The following is an 18632-nucleotide window of genomic DNA, read 5'->3' on the forward strand; positions in this document are numbered from 1 at the left end:
CACTGCCCTTGTTCCTGCTCTTTGCGTCTCTGGAGTCCTGGTTCCTTCTGCCACTGGCATTGCCACTGGGGGGCACCAGGTTGGAGGATGCCTCCCCTGCATCCCAGGTGGCCTGCCATGGCGAGGTGGGGGGGGGGGGAGGGAGGGGCCTGGGTGGCAGATGTCTCCCCCAGGTCTGGGGTTGTCAGATGGGGCGGCTGGAGTCATGGGTGCCACCGTGGCTGAAGGGCCCGGGGCTGTCGGTGCCGTTCTGTGGCTGTGGGTGCCTCTGTGCTGCGAGCCTGGGATCCTGTGCCCCACCTCCCAGGTGCAGTGGTTCTCCGGGCTGTGGGCTCAGCTGTTGTGGCCCCAGTGGGGACGAGGTTCGCAGGCCCCGCCTCCTCTATACCTTCAGACAGGCAGGTGTGAGGGTCTCTCCAGGGTCCTGGTGTACTGGGCAGAAGAACCTTTGCTGAGTCGTGGGTGTTTTACGAATTGCACATTGAAGGGGGTGGACAGAGGGAGCATATCATCCCCCCGTGGTGCTGACCTTGAATCAAAGTTGGTATTTTTAATCGAGGAGAAAAGATACGTAATACAGTCAGTCTATTAGGGAGAAAATGTTTTGCTCATTCATAAATTCATCAAAATAAGTAGCATTAAAAATAATGAAGAAATAGGAAAAGTATGATTTTAAAGAGAGGAAAGGCCTTTGAAAACAGCATGCCAAGGACATAAGCAATAAAAATCACTAGTTTTCATTATAAGAATTTAAATGAATATTTCAAAGTTTCCAAAGAAAAATGGCAATATGCTTTGCAAAGTTATGAAAGAAAATTGAAATTCTCAGGTCAAAGTTTAAAAACATAATTCTCAGAGGAAATCCTAGCAAATAACTTGAACCAATCATTTATTAAAAAGGAAAGTTTATATTTAGTGAATTTATAAAAAGGTTTAATGAGCACGCAGGAGCATAAATTTGCACATACATAGAAGACAATTTTTTCTTCTCTATGATAAAAATTACAATAACTAGTACAGGAGATAGACTGTAAAAATTGACTATATGTTTTTTTTTTTTTCTCAGAATGCTAAATAATTTAAGAAGAGGAAAAGATTGGAGGGGTGGTGGTGCATACAACAGCGTAGAAGAGAGAGAGACATGTTTTCGGAGCAAAGCAGCCTGGTGTTGGCCGAAAGAGTTTACTTCAGCGGTTTTGTCGATGAAATGCTCTTTCTTCCCACTCTTCCTTTAAAAAGTGTGAGAGGCTTGGTTCTGTCTTCCCGGAGGAACTGAAAGAACAGACCCTTGAGTGAAATGTGGACGTGCTGCGAGCAGGTATCTTTCGAAAGGTGACGATGTGCCCTGGAGGCGAGATGGACCGCGCATGTGCGCTGAGATCCTCCGGTTTTGAGCTGGTCCTGTCTGCTCGGCGCTCCCGCCCGGCTCCTGAGAACTCACGTGTGTGTTCCCCCTCTCCCCTCATCCCGGTCTGTGCCCGTCCCGCCACCTCCTGGCTCTGCTTCCTGCTCCAGTGATGAGTTTGCATGTTGGGCTTGTAGAGAGATGTGGTCCTTCTTGTTTGGACCTCCGGATCTCCTCAGAATGAGGTTTTCACTAATTTTCCAAGTTTTGCTGCGTCTGGCAACTCTGGACACTGGGAACCAATCATCTAGCCATAGGCTGTGTCCAGTTCCCCAAGCACTGCCTCGAGGGAGGGGAGGTTTGATGAATGGGTGCAGGGTGGAGAGGTGATGTGACCACGACTTTCCAGAAGATGCCCTGGAGACCAGGGTCTGGGAGTTGGTGGAGAAAGCTCAGGGGCAGGACAGACCAGAGAGATGCTGCCATCAGAAGAGGCTTCTTGCAAGAGCAGCAAACACCCAAAGCACTGAGCCCGGAAGAATTGAAAGCAGGGTCTCAGAGAGATATTGGGGCACCCACGTGCATAGCAACGTTGTTCACAGTGACCAGAACGTGAAAGCAGCCCAAGTGTCTATCGCTGAATGAATGTGTAAATAAAGTGTGGTCTATACATGCAATGGAATGTCATTCAGCCTTAAAAAAGAAGGAAATTCTGACATTTGCTGCAAGATGAATGAACCTTGAAGATATTATATGCTAAATGAAATAAACAGTTACAAAGGGATAAATTCTGTATGATTCTACTTATATGAAATACCTAGTGTGATGGTTAATTTTATGTGTCAACTTGCCTGAACTAAAAGACGCCCAGATAGCAAGTGAGACATGTTGCTGGGTATGTCTGTGAAGGTGTTTCCAGAAGAAATTAGAATGAGTGCCCCTCAGCAATATGGGTGGGCATCCCCCAAGCTGCCCAGGGTCTGAATAGAACAGAAAGGCACAGGAAAGGTGAATATTCCCTGTGCTTAAGCTGGAGCATCTCTCTTCTCCTGTCCTTGGACGCTGAAGTGCCTGGTTCTTGGGCCTTCAGACTCAGACCAGGACTTGTACTAGCAGCCCGCCCTGGTTCTCAGGCCTTCGGGTTCAGACTAGAACCGCACCACTGGCTCTCCTGGGCCTCCAGCTTGCAGATGGCTGATGGTGGGACTTCTCAGCCTCCATGATTGCATGAGCCCAATGCGTCATAGTAAACTTCTGTCTATGGACACACACACACACGTATGTATATATGTCTCCTTGATTCTGTTTCTCTGGAGATTGCTGAGTGACATACCTGCAGTAGCCAACTCATGGAGACAGAAGGTAGAATGGGGGTCACTAGGGGCTGGAGGAGGGGAGGGTGGGGATTGGTGTTCAGATGGTACAAGGTGAAAGCAGTTCTGGAGGTGGTTACACAGCAGTGTGAATGTACTTCACATTCCTGAATTGTTTTCTTAAACATGGTTAAGGTGGTAACTTGTGTGATACATACTTTACGATAGTTAAAAAAAAAAAGACTGAGCTCTTGAGGGACGTGTCTGGTGCTCACAAGTCCCGCTTTGTAGATCATGTTTCAGGGGGAGAAAAGTGAGCTTGGGTGAGCTCATGGAGGAGGGGAAGTTGGCCCAGAAAAGCTGAGCGATGGGGGGAATGCTGGTTGGTGAGGAAGTGCTGAGTCATCCCTTATCATGTGAGTCAGCAGACTATCAGCCAAGCTGGCGGTTCCCAGAGAGCATTTTATTTTTTTCTGAAAGGTAAATCAGGTCAACTTGGGGCTCAGAAGGGAAGGGAAAGCTGTCTTCCTTGAGAGGCCAGGAGACCTAAGAGCCCAATTTGCTTATCTTTTGGAAGGACCAAGGCCACGAGGGCCACGTTGGGTCCGGGGTTTGCCGGCATCGGGTTGGGGGCCACGCTGGGTGGTTGAACTACTGGCTAGTTAGGAAGGCCAGAGTCTATTCCAAAATCAAAGATCAAAACTCCGAGATCTTTGTAACACAGGTATAAAAACAAAAAGACACAGTCGGCCAAAGATGGCAATAAATATTTCTCCTTTTTTTAATCATGAAATTCCTGATGCTTCTGTTTCAAAAGTTAAAAGAACAATTATAGTTGGTAATTTATATATCCTTAAATAACACATAGTATTTATTTTCAACTTTGACAAAGTCTGCCAATAATAACAAAAAATAAAATTGCTAGAAAATATCGGTGGGCTCTCAGATCCATAAGTAGTAATTACAATTTCTAGGTGCTCCCTGACTAAGTTTGCTCTTTTTAAGACAAATATTTTGTAACACACCCTTGACTGTCTTGAGATGAAATTCACAGATAATAAAGCTTACCTGCACACGTGATACCTGCAGATGATTTAAAAATCAGTGTAATGTCTTAACTGTAATATAAAAGAGAAAGAAAAAGTAATTCGTAATGAAATAATATACGAATTCTCAATGCTCAGCGATGACTTTATTAAAACACAAAATGAGGTAGGTACTCGGATGCTCGGAGTAAGTTTATATGTTTAAGGGAAGAAAAATGATAAAAGGGCTTCCCTGGTGGCGCAGTGGTTGAGAGTCTGCCTGCTAATGCAGGGGACATGGGTTCGAGCCCTGGTCTGGGAAGATCTCACATGCCGCGGAGCAACTGGGCCCGTGAGCCACAACTACTGAGCCTGCGTGTCTGGAGCTTGTGCTCCGCAACAAGAGAGGCCGCGACAGTGAGAGGCCTGCACTGCGATGAAGAGTGGCCCCCGCTCGCTGCAACTAGAGAAAGCCCTCGCACAGAAACGAAGACCCAACACAGCCAAAAATAAATAAATAAATAAATTTAAAAAAATGATCAGAAAGCATTTGGTACTAAAAGTAAAAGAAACAGAGGAGATAAAGATAGAGAGTAGAATAAAGCTAATACTCAGGTAAGTAATGACAGATAAGACTCACTTGTATATGATAAAAAAGATGGAAATAACTTTAATTAAAGTAGGAAAAATTAGACACAAATGGACCGGATGAAAGAATATTTGGTAAGTGATCTGGGTCTTATTTAAAAGTGTGCGATCAGATGATCCCATGTCATCTCAGGGGGCTGATAATGATGAAACGGCAGATACATCCGTCTTACAATTCCACCCCATGTCAGGGCCTCCATTCAGACTCTAGATTTTTAGACTTTGGTTATCATATTCTGTAGTCAGTGTCAGGAAATGGAGGGTAGACTGGACGAAAGAACAGTAATAAAGAGGGTTCATGGAGAAGACACAGGGAGATCCCTGGGAACAGCATCAGAACAGGATTGAAATCTAACAGGAAGCCTCCCTATGAATCATTTGAATGTGTAATTTTTATACAATGGATTTCTTATTGTGCTATAATGCTTATATATATATATAATGACAGCAACGTAAAATAGTTTTCAGAAAACCTTTATTAGTAAAATTTAGCGCATTCATGAAACTATGCTAACTTTAAGAGCATTTGGTTCCACGTTTGTTGGAAGCGTCTCAGCTCTAACATGTATCCGTGGGTCACGGGCTATGCCGTAGCCACAGCTGTGCTGAACCACAGACTCAGACAGCGAGCTGGCATCACACCCATGATGGGATGAGGTTTTCTGAAATGATGAACAACTTCCCCATCAAATAATCTTTCACTGGGTTTTAAAGTGGTTGCATTCCTGGAAAATTCAGTGTATAATGGAACTGCCCAGGAACTTTGGGTTTATGTGTCCTGCACTCACGTGACCATAAGAGCTTGTCCCTTGCGCTAGTGTGTGCGGTGGTCTCACAGGATGCAGGCCAAGGACAGGTCTTTGCTGGGTTGGGTTCTGCGCCTTGTGGGACTCCTCCCTTCCCACATGCCTGCCCACTGGAGGGGATTTGTGCAGCCCTTAGTCACTCATCAGACCTTTTCATTTTCTGTGTTTCTACTAATCTGACATCCTGGGCTTCCTGACTGTGGAGGGATGGCCCCCCAGGGCGAGCTAATCCCTGGAGACAGTGAAGGCTTTGCCCGTGGGCACGCCTTTCACACTCAAGACAGCCTCCGCTGCAGGTTCCCACACTCAGGCCACTGTCCCCTGCTCTCCTCACCCAGGCCAGGGCCAGGCGACCGGGGCAGCCCTGTGCCCAGAGCCCACGGGCATTACTCAAACTGGCCGGTCCTAAGCCTGCTTGCACTTTGCTGCCACGGAAACCACAATAGAGGCTGTTGCCCACGATTTCCCTGGCTTCCTCTGCCCCCCGACTGACCCTGCTGCTTCCCTGTGAGGCCCTGCAGGGTGAGGGACATCCCCTCCTCTTGAGAACTGTGCCAACCAGAGACTCTGCTGGCCTCATTTGCCTGAATAATAATAAAGTCTACGTTTAAAACTACTCGTTCACGCTGCCCACCCAAAGCCCCCCTTCCCACGGGTCCAAGACAGCCCTGGGGGCTCCTAGCCACTTGGGGATCAGGACAGTCACCGTATAAGGGTCTCCCCGGGTAGGAGGGTCTCCCCAGGTTGGGGGCAGGGTGGGAACTTCCTGTCTCTCTCACACACTCACACAGGTATATACACCGCCACACCGGTGCTTTCTCTGCATTCCCTTGTCTTTTTGTTGAAGCGATGGTCTAGGAACGCAGCCCAGTGTTTCCCAGGCTCAGTGTCAGATGGGGGCGCCCTGCAGACCCAGTGTCATACATCACATGTTCGCCCTGCCTGCAGGCTCAGTGTCCCCTGCAGGGCCGTGCACTTCACTCAGCTCAGGAGCAAGCATCTGGTCCTCCCGGAGTCGGGAGTTTTGTTTCATAAACTCTCTTTATATGCCTCCAGTGGGATCGGATTCTGCCCTATCCGTCCAACATCCCCGGCTTCTTCCTTCGCCACCGTCCGCTTGGGGGCAGCGCTGATCAGCCTCCCGGCTCCCTGGGCTCCGGTGTCCCCCCTCGGGCAGCAGAGCTCGGGAGGAACTGAGGGCCTTGGCATGCGTTAAAGTTCCCGCAACACTTGGTAACGCGAGCAGGTGCCCAGAAATGAGGCGTGACTTTAGGAGCAAAAGCCCAGGGTGGAGGAGCGCCGAGTGGCCTCTGTGCCAACTGGGACTCGGCAGCTCCCCATCCGCTTAGATTAATAGGTTAATTAGGAGCATTTAAAAGTCCGGGCAGACCATTAATATTCAGTTTATCTCTAACCTGGTTTTCTAACTCGGCATGGCCTGCAGCCGGGACCCTGGCCCGGGCCTCGCGCACCAGACCTGGTCCACCCAGCGTCCCCCAGCGCTCGCCAGGCCTCTGGGGGCCTCCCCGCCTCTGCTGATCCACAGTCTACTCCATCCCCAGCGTCTGACCCCGCCTGCTCTTCTACCAGGCGGTGCCCCTCCCACTGGCCGGGTTGTCTCCGGCGATCGCTCAGCCGGGGTGGGAAGCGGGGGTGGGGGTGGTGTGCTTCCAGCAGGAAACCGCTTCCAGAAGGCGCCGCCGGCCCCGTAGACCGGGTCTCCTGATGCGTTCGCTGCTCATCCTCTCCTTCTGTTTCCGCAAACGCATCATTCACACGAGTGTCCAGGACCTGACTCTCGCTCCCACTGGGTGGTTGAAGAGAGTGGGGCCCAGGAGCTGAGGCAGGCGAGGCTCCCTGCTGACTTGAAGCGGCAGCAGCCTGTGTGCAGGTGGGCAGGTGCCACCAGAGGCCGCCCGGAGGTTCCCCGAGTGGCTTTTTTTTTTTTTTTTTTTTTTTTTTTTTTAGCAGCAATAATTTTATTAATAAAAATGAGAGCGATCGCTTACAGTATTTGCTTTGTCTGGTAAATATCAACTCATTTAGGTACTTAATGCTCATTATCATCTCCATTTTTACGATAAGATAACTGAGACACAGAGAGGTTATTTAAAACTTAAATGGCAGAACTGAGATTCAGACTTAGTCTGGCACATAGCCAATGCTCTTACCGGCTACAGTGCCTTGCCTTTCGTTTGGCCCGAAGGATTGCGTTCCACCCAATGAAATAGGACATTCCAAAATACTTTTCTTGATTTAGATTTTAAATACACAAAACCTCAGTAATATAAGGCCTAAAACATTTAGGAGAGTAGAACATTTTAATATAATTGCTTTTCGATAGAAGCTGAGAGGATTTGGCATCATAATCTATATTATTGATGTTAATTTGCCACTCTAAGTCGCCAATGCCGTTTTAAAAAAATTTTAAATTTCATTTATTTTTTTATACAGCAGCTTCTTATTAGCCATCCATTTTATACGTATCAGTGTATACATGTCAATCCCAATCGCCAACTCATTACACCCCCACCCCCACCCCCCACCCCCGCTTTCGCCCCTTGGTGTCTGTACGTTTGTTCTCTACATCTGTGTATCAATTTCTGCCCTGCAAACTGGTTCATCTGTGCCATTTTTCTAGGTTCCACATATATGTGTTAACATACGATATTTGTTTTTCTCTTTCTGACTTACTTCGCTCTGTACGAGTCTCTAGATCCATCCACATCTCTACAAATACCCAATTTCATTCCTTTTATATGGCTGACTAAAATATATATATTTAGTGAGTACATATATATATTCCATTTTACATATGTACCACATCTTCTTTATCCATTCGTCTGTCGATGGGCATTTAGGTTGCTTCCATGACCTGGTTATTGTAAATAGAGCTGCAATGAACATTGGGGTGCATGTGTCTTTTTGAATTATGGTTTCCTCTGGGTATATGCCCAGTAGTGGGATTGCTGGGTCATATGGTAGTTCTATTTTTAGTTTTTTAAGGAACCTCCATACTGTTCTACATACTGGCTGTATCAATTTACATTCCCACCAACAGTGCAAGAGTGTTGCCTTTTCTCCACACCCTCTCCAGCATTTGTTGTTGGTAGATTTTCTGATGATGCCCATTTTAACTGGTGTGAGGTGATACCTCATTGTAGTTTTGATTTGCATTTCTCTAATAATTAGTGATGTTGAGCAGCTTTTCATGTGCTTCCTGGCCATCTGTATGTCTTCTTTGGAGAAATGTCTATTTAGGTCTTCTGCCCATTTTTTGATTGGGTTGTCTGTTTTTTAAATATTGAGCTGCATGAGCTGTTTGTATATTTTGGAGATTAATCCTTTGTCCATTCATTCATTTGCAAATATTTTCTCCCATTCTGAGGGTTGTCATTTCGTCTTGTTTGTAGTTTCCTTTGCTTTGCAAAAGATTTTAAGTTTCATTAGGTCCCATTTGTTTATTTTTGTTTTTATTTCCATTACTCTAGGAGGTGGATCAAAAAAGATCTTGCTGTGATTTATGTCAAAGAGTGTTCTTCCTATGTTTTCCTCTAAGAGTTTTACAGTGTCCGGTCTTACATTTAGGTCTTTAATCCATTTTGAGTTAATTTTTGTGTATGGTATTAGGGAGTGTTCTGATTTCATTCTTTTACATGTAGCTGTCCAGTTTTCCCAGCACCACTTATTGAAGAGACAGTCTTTTCTCCATTGTATATCCTTGCCTCCTTTGTCATAGATTAGTTGACCATAGGTGCGTGAGTTTATCTCTGGGCTTTCTGTCCTGTTAGATTGAACTATATTTCTGTTTTTGTGCCAGTACCATGTTGTCTTGATTACTCTGGCTTTGTAGTATACTCCGAAGTCTGGGAGTCTGATTCCTCCAGCTCCATTTTTTTCCCTCAAGGCTGCTTTCACTATTCTGGGTCTTTTGTGTCTCCATACAAATTTTAAGATATTTTGTTCTAGTTCTGTAAAAAATGCCATCGGTAATTTGATAGGGTTTGTATTGAATCTGTAGATTGCTTTCTGTAGTACAGTCATTTTCACAACATTGATTCTTCCAATCCAAGAATGGTATATCTCTCCATCTGTTGCTATCATATTTAATTTCTTTCATCAGTGTCTTATAGTTTTCTGCATACAGATCTTTTGTCTCCCTGGGTAGGTTTATTCTTAGGTATTTTATTCTTTTTGTTGTAATGGTATATCGGGGTGTTTCCTTAATTTCTCTTTCAGACTTTTCGTTGCTAGTGTATAGGAATGCAAGAGATTTCTGTGTATTAATTTTGTATCCTGCAACTTTACCAAATTCATTGATTAGCTATAGTAGTTTTCTGGTAGTATCTTTAGGATTCTCTATGTATAGTATATCATCTGCAAACAGTAGCAGTTTTACTTCTTCTTATGCAATGTGTATTCCTTTTATTTCTTTTTCTTCTATGATTGCCATGGCTAAGACTTCCAAAACTATGTTGAATAATAGTGGTGAGAGTGGACATCCTTTTCTTGTTCCTCATCTTAGAGGAAATGCTTTCAGTTTTTCACCATTGAGAATGATGTTTGCTGTGAGTTTGTCGTATATGGCCTTTATTATGTTTAGATAGGCTCCCTCTATGCCCACTTTCTGGAGAGTTTTTATCGTAAATCGGTGTTGAATTTTGTCATAAGCTTTTTCTGCATCTATTGAGATGACCATATGGTTTTTATGCTTCACATTGATTTATTTGTGTATATTGAAGAATCCTTGCATCCCTGGGATAAATCTCACTTGATCATGGTGTATGATCCTTTTAATGTGTTTTTGGATTCTGTTTGCTAGTATTTTGTTGAGTATTTTTGCATCTATGATCATCAGTGATACTGGCTGTAGTTTTCCTTCTTTATGACATCGTTGTCTCTTTTGGTATCAGGGTGATGATGGCCTCATAGAATGAGTTTGGGAGTGTTCCTTCCTCTGCAACTTTTTGGAAGACTTCGAGAAGGATGGGTCTTCGCTAAGTGTTTGATAGAATTCACCTGTGAAGCCATCTTGTCCTGGACTTTTGTTTGTTGGAAGATTTTTAATCACTGTTTCAATTTCATTACCTGTGATTGGTCTGTTCATATTTTCTATTTCTTCCTGGTTCAGTCTTGGAAGGTTATACCTTTTTAAGAATTTGTCCATTTCTTCCAGGTTGTTCATTTCATTGGCATAGAGTTGCTTGTAGTATTTCTGCGGTGTCTGTTGTAACTTCTCCCTTTTCATTTCTAATTTTATTGATTTGAGTCCTCTCCCTCTTTTTCTTGATGAGTCTGGCTAATGGTTTATCAATTTTGTTTATCTTCTCAAAGAACCAACTTTTAGTTTTATTGATCTTTGTTATTGTTTTCTTTGTTTCTGTTTCATTTATTTCTGCTCTGATCTTTATGATCTTTCTTTCTGCTAACTCTGGGTTTTGTTTGCTCTTCTTTAGTTCCTTTAGGTGTAAGGTTGGATTGTTTATTTGAGATTTTTCTTGTTTCTTGAGTTTGGCTTGTATAGCTATAAACTTCCCTCTTAGAACTGCTTTTGCGGCATCCCATAGGTTTTGGGTCATCGTGTTTTCGTTGTCATTTATCTCTAGGAATTTTATTTCCTCTTTGATATCTTCAGTGATCTCTTGGTTATTTGATAATGTATTGTTTAGCCTCCATGTGTTTATATTTTTCACTTTTTTTCCCAGTAATTAATTTGTAATTTCATAGCGTTGCGGTCAGAAAAGATGCTTGATATGATTTCAATTTTATTAAGCTTACTGAAGCTTGATTTGTGACTCAAGATGTGATCTATCCTGGAGAATGTTCCATACACACTTGAGAAGTGTAATCTGCTGTTTTTGTGTGGAATGTCCTATAAATATCAAGTAAATCTATCTGGTCTGTTGTGTCATTTAAAGCTTGTGTTTCCTTATTAATCTTCTGTTTGGATGATCTGTCCATTGGTGTGAGTAAGGTGTTAAAGTCCCCTATTATTATTGTGCTACTGTCGATTTCCTCTTTTATAGCTGTTAGCAGTTGCCTTATGTATTGAGGTGCTCCTATGTTGGGTGCATATATATTTATAATTGTTATGTCGTCTTCTTGGATTCATCCCTTGGTCATTATGTAGTGTCCGTCCTTGTCTCTTGTAAAATTATTTATTTTAAAATCTATTTTATCTGATATGAGTATTGCTACTCCAGCTTTCTTTTGATTTCCATTTGCATGGAATATCTTTTTCCATCCCCTCACTTTCAGTCTGTATGTGTCCCTAGGTCTGAAGTGGGTCTCTTGTAGACAGCATATATATGGGTTTTGTTTCTGTATCCATTCAGCGAGCCTTTGTCTTTTGGTTGGAGCATTTAATCCATTCACGTTTAAGGTAATTATCGATATGTCTGTTCATATTACGATTTTCTTAATTGTTTTGGGTTTCTTTTTGTAGGTCCTTCTCTTCTGTTGTGTTTCCCACTAGAGAAATTCCCTTAGCATTTGTTGTAGAGCTGGTTTGGTGGTGCTGAATTCTCTTAGCTTTTACTTGTCTGTAAAGCTTTTGATTTCTCCATTGAATCTGAATGAGATCCTTGCCGGGTAGAGTAATCTTAGTTGTAGGTTCTTCCCTTTCATCACTTTAAACATGTCATGCCACTCTATTCTGGCTTGTAGAGTTTCTGCTGAGAAATCAGCTGTTAACCTTATGGGAGTTCGCTTGTGTGTTATTTGTCATGTTTCCCTTGCTGCTTTCAATAATTTTTCTTTGTCTTTAATTTTTGCCAATTTGATTACTATGTATCTTGGTGTGTTTTTCCTTGGGTTTATCCTGTATGGGACTTTCAGTGCTTCCTGGACTTGGGTGGCTATTTCCTTTCCCATGTTAGGGAAGTTTTAGACTATAATCTCTTCAAATATTTTCTCAGGTCCTTTCTGTCTCTCTTCTCCTTCTGGGACCCCTATAATGCGAATGTTGTTGCATTTAATGTTGTCCCAGAGGTCTCTTAGGCTGCCTTCATTTCTTTTCATTCTTTTTTCTTTATTCTGTTCCACAGCAGTGAATTCCATCATTCTGTCTTCCAGGTCACTTATCCATTCTTTTGCCTCAGTTATTGTGCTATTGATTCCTTCTAGTGTATTTTTCAGTTCAGTTATTGTGTTGTTCATCTCTGTTTGCTCTTGAATTCTTCTAGGTCTTTGTTAAACATTTCTTGCTCTTCTTGATCTTTGCCTCCATTCTTTTTCTGAGGTCCTGGATCATCTTCACTATGATCATTTTGAATTCTTTTTCTGGAAGGTTGCCTATCTCCACTTCATTTAGTTGTTTTTCTGGGGTTTTATCTTATTCCTTCATGTGGTACATAGCCCTCTGCCTTTTTATTTTGTCTGTCTTTCTGTGAATGTGGTTTTTGTTCCACAGGCTGCAGGATTGTAGTTCTTCTTGCTTCTGCTGTCTGCCCTCTGCTGGATGAGGCTATCTCAGAGGCTTGTGCAAGTTTCCTGATGGGAGGGACTGGTGGTGGGTAGAGCTGGCTGTTGTTCTGGTGGGCAGAGCTCAGTAAAACTTTAATTTGCTTGCCTGCTGATGGGTGGGGCTGGGTTCCCTCCCAGTTGGTTGTTTGGCCTGAGGCGACCCAACACTGGAGCCTACCAGGGCTCTTTGTTGGGGCCAATGGCGGACTCTGGAAAGGCTCACCCCAAGGAGTACTTCTGAGAACTTCTGCTGCCAGTGTCCTTGTCCCCGTGGTGAGCCACAGCCGCCCCCTGCCTCTGCAGCAGACTCTCCAACACTAGCAGGTGGGTCTGGTTCAGTCTTCAATGGGGTCTCTTCTCCTTCCCCTGGGTCCCGATGCGTGCACTACTTTGTGTGTGCCCTCCAAGAGTGGAGTCTCTGTTTCTCAAAGTCCTGTCAAAGTCCTGCAATCAAATACTGCTAGCCTTCAAAGTCTGATTCTCTAGGGTTTCCTCCTCCCATTGCTGGACCCCCAGGTTGGGAAGCCTGACATGGGGCTCAGAACCTTCACTCCAGTGGCTGGACTTCTGTGTTATAAGTGTTCTCCAGTTTGTGAGTCACCTACCCAGCAGTTATGGGATTTGATTTTATTGTGATTGCGCCCCTCCTACTGTCCCATTGTGGCTTCTCCTTTGTCTTTGGATGTGGGGTATCCTTTTTGGTGAGTTCCAGTGTCTTCCTGTCAAAGATTGTTCAGCAGTTAGTTGTGATTTCGGTGCTTTTGCAAGAGGGAGTGAGAGCACGTCCTTCTCCTCTGCCATCTTGAACCAATCCCACCATGTGGCTTCTGCAGCCTCATGTCCTCAGACAGCCTTGCTGTCCCCCTTCTGCTTGGGGAGGAGAGGAGACAGCCGTGTGCCCATGTCGTGTGGTTGTAGGACCCTGGATGGTGTCCGGGACAGAGTGCAGGGGCAGTGCCGGCTGTGATGTGATGTAATTACCCGCCTGCTACTCCCCCTCATCCCCCGAGGGATGGTTATTAGTGTGTGGGATCTTGGGGTATATTCCACCTGCTCTAGTTGGTTAGGGCTGCATCACAAAGTACACAGATTGCAGAGCTTAAACAGGAGACACATATTCTGTCATAGCTCTGGGCTCCAGACTCCAGGTGTGAGCAGGGCTGGCTCCTCCCGAGGCCTCTCTCCTGGGTGTGTGGATGGCCGCCTTCTCCCCGGGTCCTCACATGGTCATGCCTCTTTGTGTGTCTGTGTCCTGATCTCTTCTTCTAAGAACACCAGTCCTATTAGATCAGGGCCCACCCCCGTGACCTCATTTTACCTTAACCACTCTTTAAAGACTGTCCCTCCAAATACAGTCACATTCTGAGGTACCAGGGCTAAGACTCCAACAACCTGTAACAGGTGGTAAATACTGGACCAAATACCAGCTCAGCATCCTCCGTCACATCAAAAGACAAGGGACCCCCATGCTTTCCTTTGCGGTCACCTCTTTGAATCTTTTGAGTCGTGTGTGTGATTGTGTGTCTCTTCTGTGCTAGATGGTCAAAGTGCTAAAATATAAAACAGTCTGCATGGAGGCCTTTATCTCTTCAATCACTTGTAGAACTTAGACCACGCATCAAACATAAGCTAGGCTGTGTTAAAAGAAAAATTATAGGCATTAATAATTAAATCCACTTTCATTTCAACATATAATGGGGCAAAGTAACCATTAAGTGGATGAAATTAATTTGGAGGATCTGTTTGAAGAATGGCGATATACCTCATATAGAAATGTTAGCACTGTGGGTTATCCTTCTCTGTAGGGTTTTTTTTTAACATCTTTATTGGAGTATAATTGCTTCACAGTGTTGTGTTAGTTTCTGCTGTATAACAGAGTGAATCATCTATATGCATACATATATCCCCTCCCTCTTGCATCTCCCTCCCACCCTCCCTATCCCACCCCTCTAGGTGGTCCCAAAGCACCGAGCTGATCTCCCTGTGCTATGCAGCAGCTTCCCACTAGCTATCTATTTTACATTTGGTAGCGTATATATGTCCATGACACTCTCTCACTTCGTCCCAGCTTAACGTTACCCCTCCCCATGTCCTCAAGTCTATTCTCTACATCTGTGTTTTTATGCCTGTCCTGCCCCTAGAGTCATCAGAACCATTTTTTTTTAGATTCCACATAGGGTGGTGGTGAAAAGGCAGATCATGGGGGTCCTCACCTGTTCTTCTTCAGTGGGGACGTGGACAGTCAAGGCTGGTAACAAGGAGTGTAGTTGGAGGCGTGTTTCTCCTTCTGGCCAGTTTGGTTTTGTTTATCATTTCTGGTTGAGCCTTTGTAACCGTGTGTGCACCGCTGCCCAGAGACCCACTTTCCACCCCTCGTGGGCAGGAACCCCAGTGTTAGTGTTACTGTTTACAGCATCCTCTGTGCATCATGTGCATTTGTGCATCTATTGTAATTCAGCAAATGAAGCTTCATTTCTAACATGAATTTGCGTAATAACTAGAAGCAAGAGTCCCAGGTGTAACACACTTCAGAATGCTCAGAGTGTTTCACAAGTGCTAGGTTATTTGAGGCTCCATGAGAGAGACTATCGCTGCCCCTACAAATGGGGATGTGCTTCCCAGGAGACTGGCGGGGGGCGCTGGTCCCCACCCCAGTCCTGTCGGGGCCTGGGGCTTGTCCACAGAGCACAGCTTAGCAGGAAATCTATGGATAAACAAGCTCCCATTGTGACGGTTTTATACTGTAAGTCAATATTGTAATTTTTTTTTTTCTGACTGCCCAAGTAAAATACGAATCTCACAGAAAATTTGGGACAACACCACCTAGCAATGGTCACCTTCTCTGGAGACTGTCAGTCGTGTGTGTAACTAACCTGCCTGCCATCATTCCTCTGCATACGTACAAACACCTGTGTGCGTGCGTGCTTGTTTTTATTTTCTTGCAAAATGTGTAGCATAGGGTACAAAACTTTGTAGTCAGTGATTTCACTTAATTTTTGCCATCGTATAATCTGCCTCTCGATTTTGGTAGGGAAAGATTTTTGAATTGCTTTGCAAGTTTCACAGAACTAGAATTCAAGCCCGAGGCAGCCACTGAGTTATTAACTGTGAACGTTACTTTGGGGGCTTTTGAACTCCCCTCAGGGTGAATTGCATCTTCCTCACAGGCTCATCCCTGCAAAATGGGGAAGGAGAGCTGGAAGGAGGCCTCCCAGGTGTTGTCCTGCTTTCTGTGACCAAGGAACATGATCACCACCAGGCGGGGTTCTGGGACCTGACCCTGACCTTCCACAGGTACCAGATCACTGCCCTGCTGGGGACCAACGGTGCTGGGAAGACCACTGTCATGTACGTCCCACTCCCCTCCTGAAACCTGAGGCTTTGGTTCTTACAGATACCAGTTTACCTGTGAGACAGAGGCTAGATCCCTTTTCTTCTTCTTTTTTTTAATTTTGGCTCAGTACAGAGTTTAATGACACAGCAGAAAGACAGACTTCTCACTAGAGGTGCCGTGGGTCTGAGCAGACTCAAGGGTGGGGGAGGGACTTTTAAAAATAAATTTAATTATTTTATTCCCTAAAAGATATTCACAGTTTCACTTTGGCCTTTGAAAGTCCTATGACATTTTCTTTTCTCCTACTAAGTTTAACTCTGCTTGCATATCTAGAGGAAGATGAAATTTGCAATGATGTTTGCAAATTTTTTAACACCTGAGTATTTTTCTTTTTCACGTTCTGCTTTTTGTGTGGTTGTGTTTGTGTGAAACCTTTATTTTTGATTTGGGATCCAATGGCTCCAGATTTGTTTAAAGAATCAAATCATGTGATCCCAGAGAAAGGACGAGCTCAAACATTCATGGCCCACAAAACAGCCCTGAGCTGACTGTGGAAATGGGGCGTGTTTAAGGGCAAACCACCCAAATTACTGAATGTCTCTTTTGAACAAGTGACTGTCTTTCTGTTCTTTATGAGTAGGACTAAAGTATATGCTTAGTTAAAGCAAGAAAAGGGAGTATTTGCTTCAGAGTTCTTATAGGTAGAAAACATAAAGCTTCAGAAATCTTTTACTGTGAAAACGTGGAAAGGTTTCTACTTTCCTCGGATGCTGAAATAGAGTTGAAGATTTCACTGAGTAGTTTTTTAGTGTTTTCAGATCAGGAAAGGAAACGTCGCTCAAATAATGACTCAGAAAGCCAGCCTCCACACTGCGCTTTTACTAATGCACATTTCCTACAAGAAAACCTGGAGTTTGTGTTCAGCACAACGATGAGAATTAGATCAGGAGTTTCTCGATGTTTCGAGGGTCGCTGACTGCGGCATTTTTTGTGCCTGTTTGCAGCAGGCTGTGAGTCACCCCAGGGATGTCTCTTCCTGGCAGGTCTCAGAGGAGAGGCTCAGAGGCCTGTTCACTGGCTGGTGGTCACTGCTTGAAATGAGAAGCTCTGAGACTCATCCAGATGTGTACACACGGTCCCATTGCATCCCCCGAAGAGGTCTGAACATTATAGAGCACACAGTTGTCAGTCAAAGTTACTGAGGCGCACTTCACATTCAGCAAACCGTATGTGTCCAGGTGTGCATCTGATGGGCCGACAGGCTTAGCTACAGCTGCACAGCAGCTGGGGGAGGAACAGGACTCCGACGTTTGTGCCGCTCCCCGCCCCAAGGCCCCTGTGTCTCCTGGACCCTAGCCCCCGAGCGACCAGACCTGCTGTTTGTTGCTGTTACACAGTTTGCATTCTCTAGCGTTTCCTATAAGTGGAGTTGTGCTGGGTCCCCCGTTGGCACGCCGCTCGAAGACCCATGTGTGGTACTGTCGCATCAGCTGTCTGGTCCTGAGGATGCCACGTGGTGGAAACCCCACAGTTGGTTTATTGTTTCACCTGTTGGTGGCCGTTGAGGTTGTGCCCAGGTTTTGGGGATTAGGAACATTCACGTAGACCCCTTTGTGTGGACACACATTTTAATTTCTTTCTGTAAGTTAGTTAGGAGTGGTTTGCTAGGTCTTGTGGTGGGTGTATAGCTCACTTTGGAGAAAAAGAACATAGTCTAAAGCATGAATAATAAACTCCCTGAACTAGCAGACTGGGCAGTCCGCAGGTGTCCTGTGGGCAAGGCAGACAGGAGTTTCTGGAGACGGGCCTCGGCTTGTCGTGGATTTGACGTGGCAGACAGGTGGCTCCAGCCACCTGTAGAGGAATGAGGCCTGGCTGCAGGTCTGGGGGCCGAGGTTGCATCTCTGCTCGCCTCACATCCAGTGAGGACTTGGGTGATTGGCTGTATCTCCAGCTTGCTTCCTCGTCTGTGACGACAGACTCGGAGTCACCATCCTACACTTGCAGCTCTGAGGTCGGTGGCCACGGCACCTCCCAGGGGAGCATGAACAGACCGCAGGCCCACGTCCCGCTGAGCTCCTGCCATTTTTTGCCTCCGTGTGTAGGAGGCAGCAGGCGGGAGGTTGGGTGCGACCCCCCGCAGGCTGCAGGCGTCCCCGGGACCGCTGGGGGTCAGGGCGGCACCCCCCCCCCACTTACGTGTCTTCTTTCTCTGCAGATCTTTGCTGAGGGGGCTCTACCCCCGCTGCCATCCGGAGCCATTGCAGTCAATGGCAGGAACCTGCAGACAGAGGCACCCTCGGTCAGGGCAGAGCTGGGCACGTGTCCGCAGCGCCACGTCCTGTTTGCCCCCCTCACAGTGCTCGATCACCTGCTGCTATCCCCCTCCCTGAAGGCACCACGGGGGACCCATCAGGAGCTGCGTGGCCATGTCCGTAGGTGAGGGGCAGCCACCTCTGCCCCCGCCGCCTGCCCTGTGTGGGTGTGTAACAGGTGTGGGTGCTTCTGGGTGTCCCAAGGTGCAAAGGACGGGCGGAGGGGGTGAGGAGAGGGCGGAGGAGCCTAAGCGGTCCTGCCGAGGAGCCCGGATGCTACCCTGCGGGCAGGTGGTTACAGGCAGCAGGGGCCGAGCAGCCTGCAGCGCCGCGGGTGTACCGGTGGCCCTGGCTGGGTGCCAGCCCTGAGAGGGACGGGACG

At 45.7% G+C, this 18632-nt stretch overlaps 1 protein-coding gene across 1 annotated transcript in view; it reads left to right on the forward strand.

Moving 5' to 3' along the window:
- Positions 1-18632, forward strand: part of LOC136128512 (ATP-binding cassette sub-family A member 13-like) — a 236572-nt gene that overhangs the window by 62221 nt on the left and 155719 nt on the right. Inside the window, 3 exon segments of the mRNA XM_065884331.1 lie at positions 15769-15949; positions 16734-16743; positions 18166-18374. Coding sequence (XP_065740403.1) covers positions 15769-15949; positions 16734-16743; positions 18166-18374 — 400 coding nt within the window.

This window comes from Phocoena phocoena, chromosome 9 (genome assembly GCF_963924675.1).
Source record: "Phocoena phocoena chromosome 9, mPhoPho1.1, whole genome shotgun sequence".
NCBI classification, from domain to species: domain Eukaryota; kingdom Metazoa; phylum Chordata; class Mammalia; order Artiodactyla; family Phocoenidae; genus Phocoena; species Phocoena phocoena.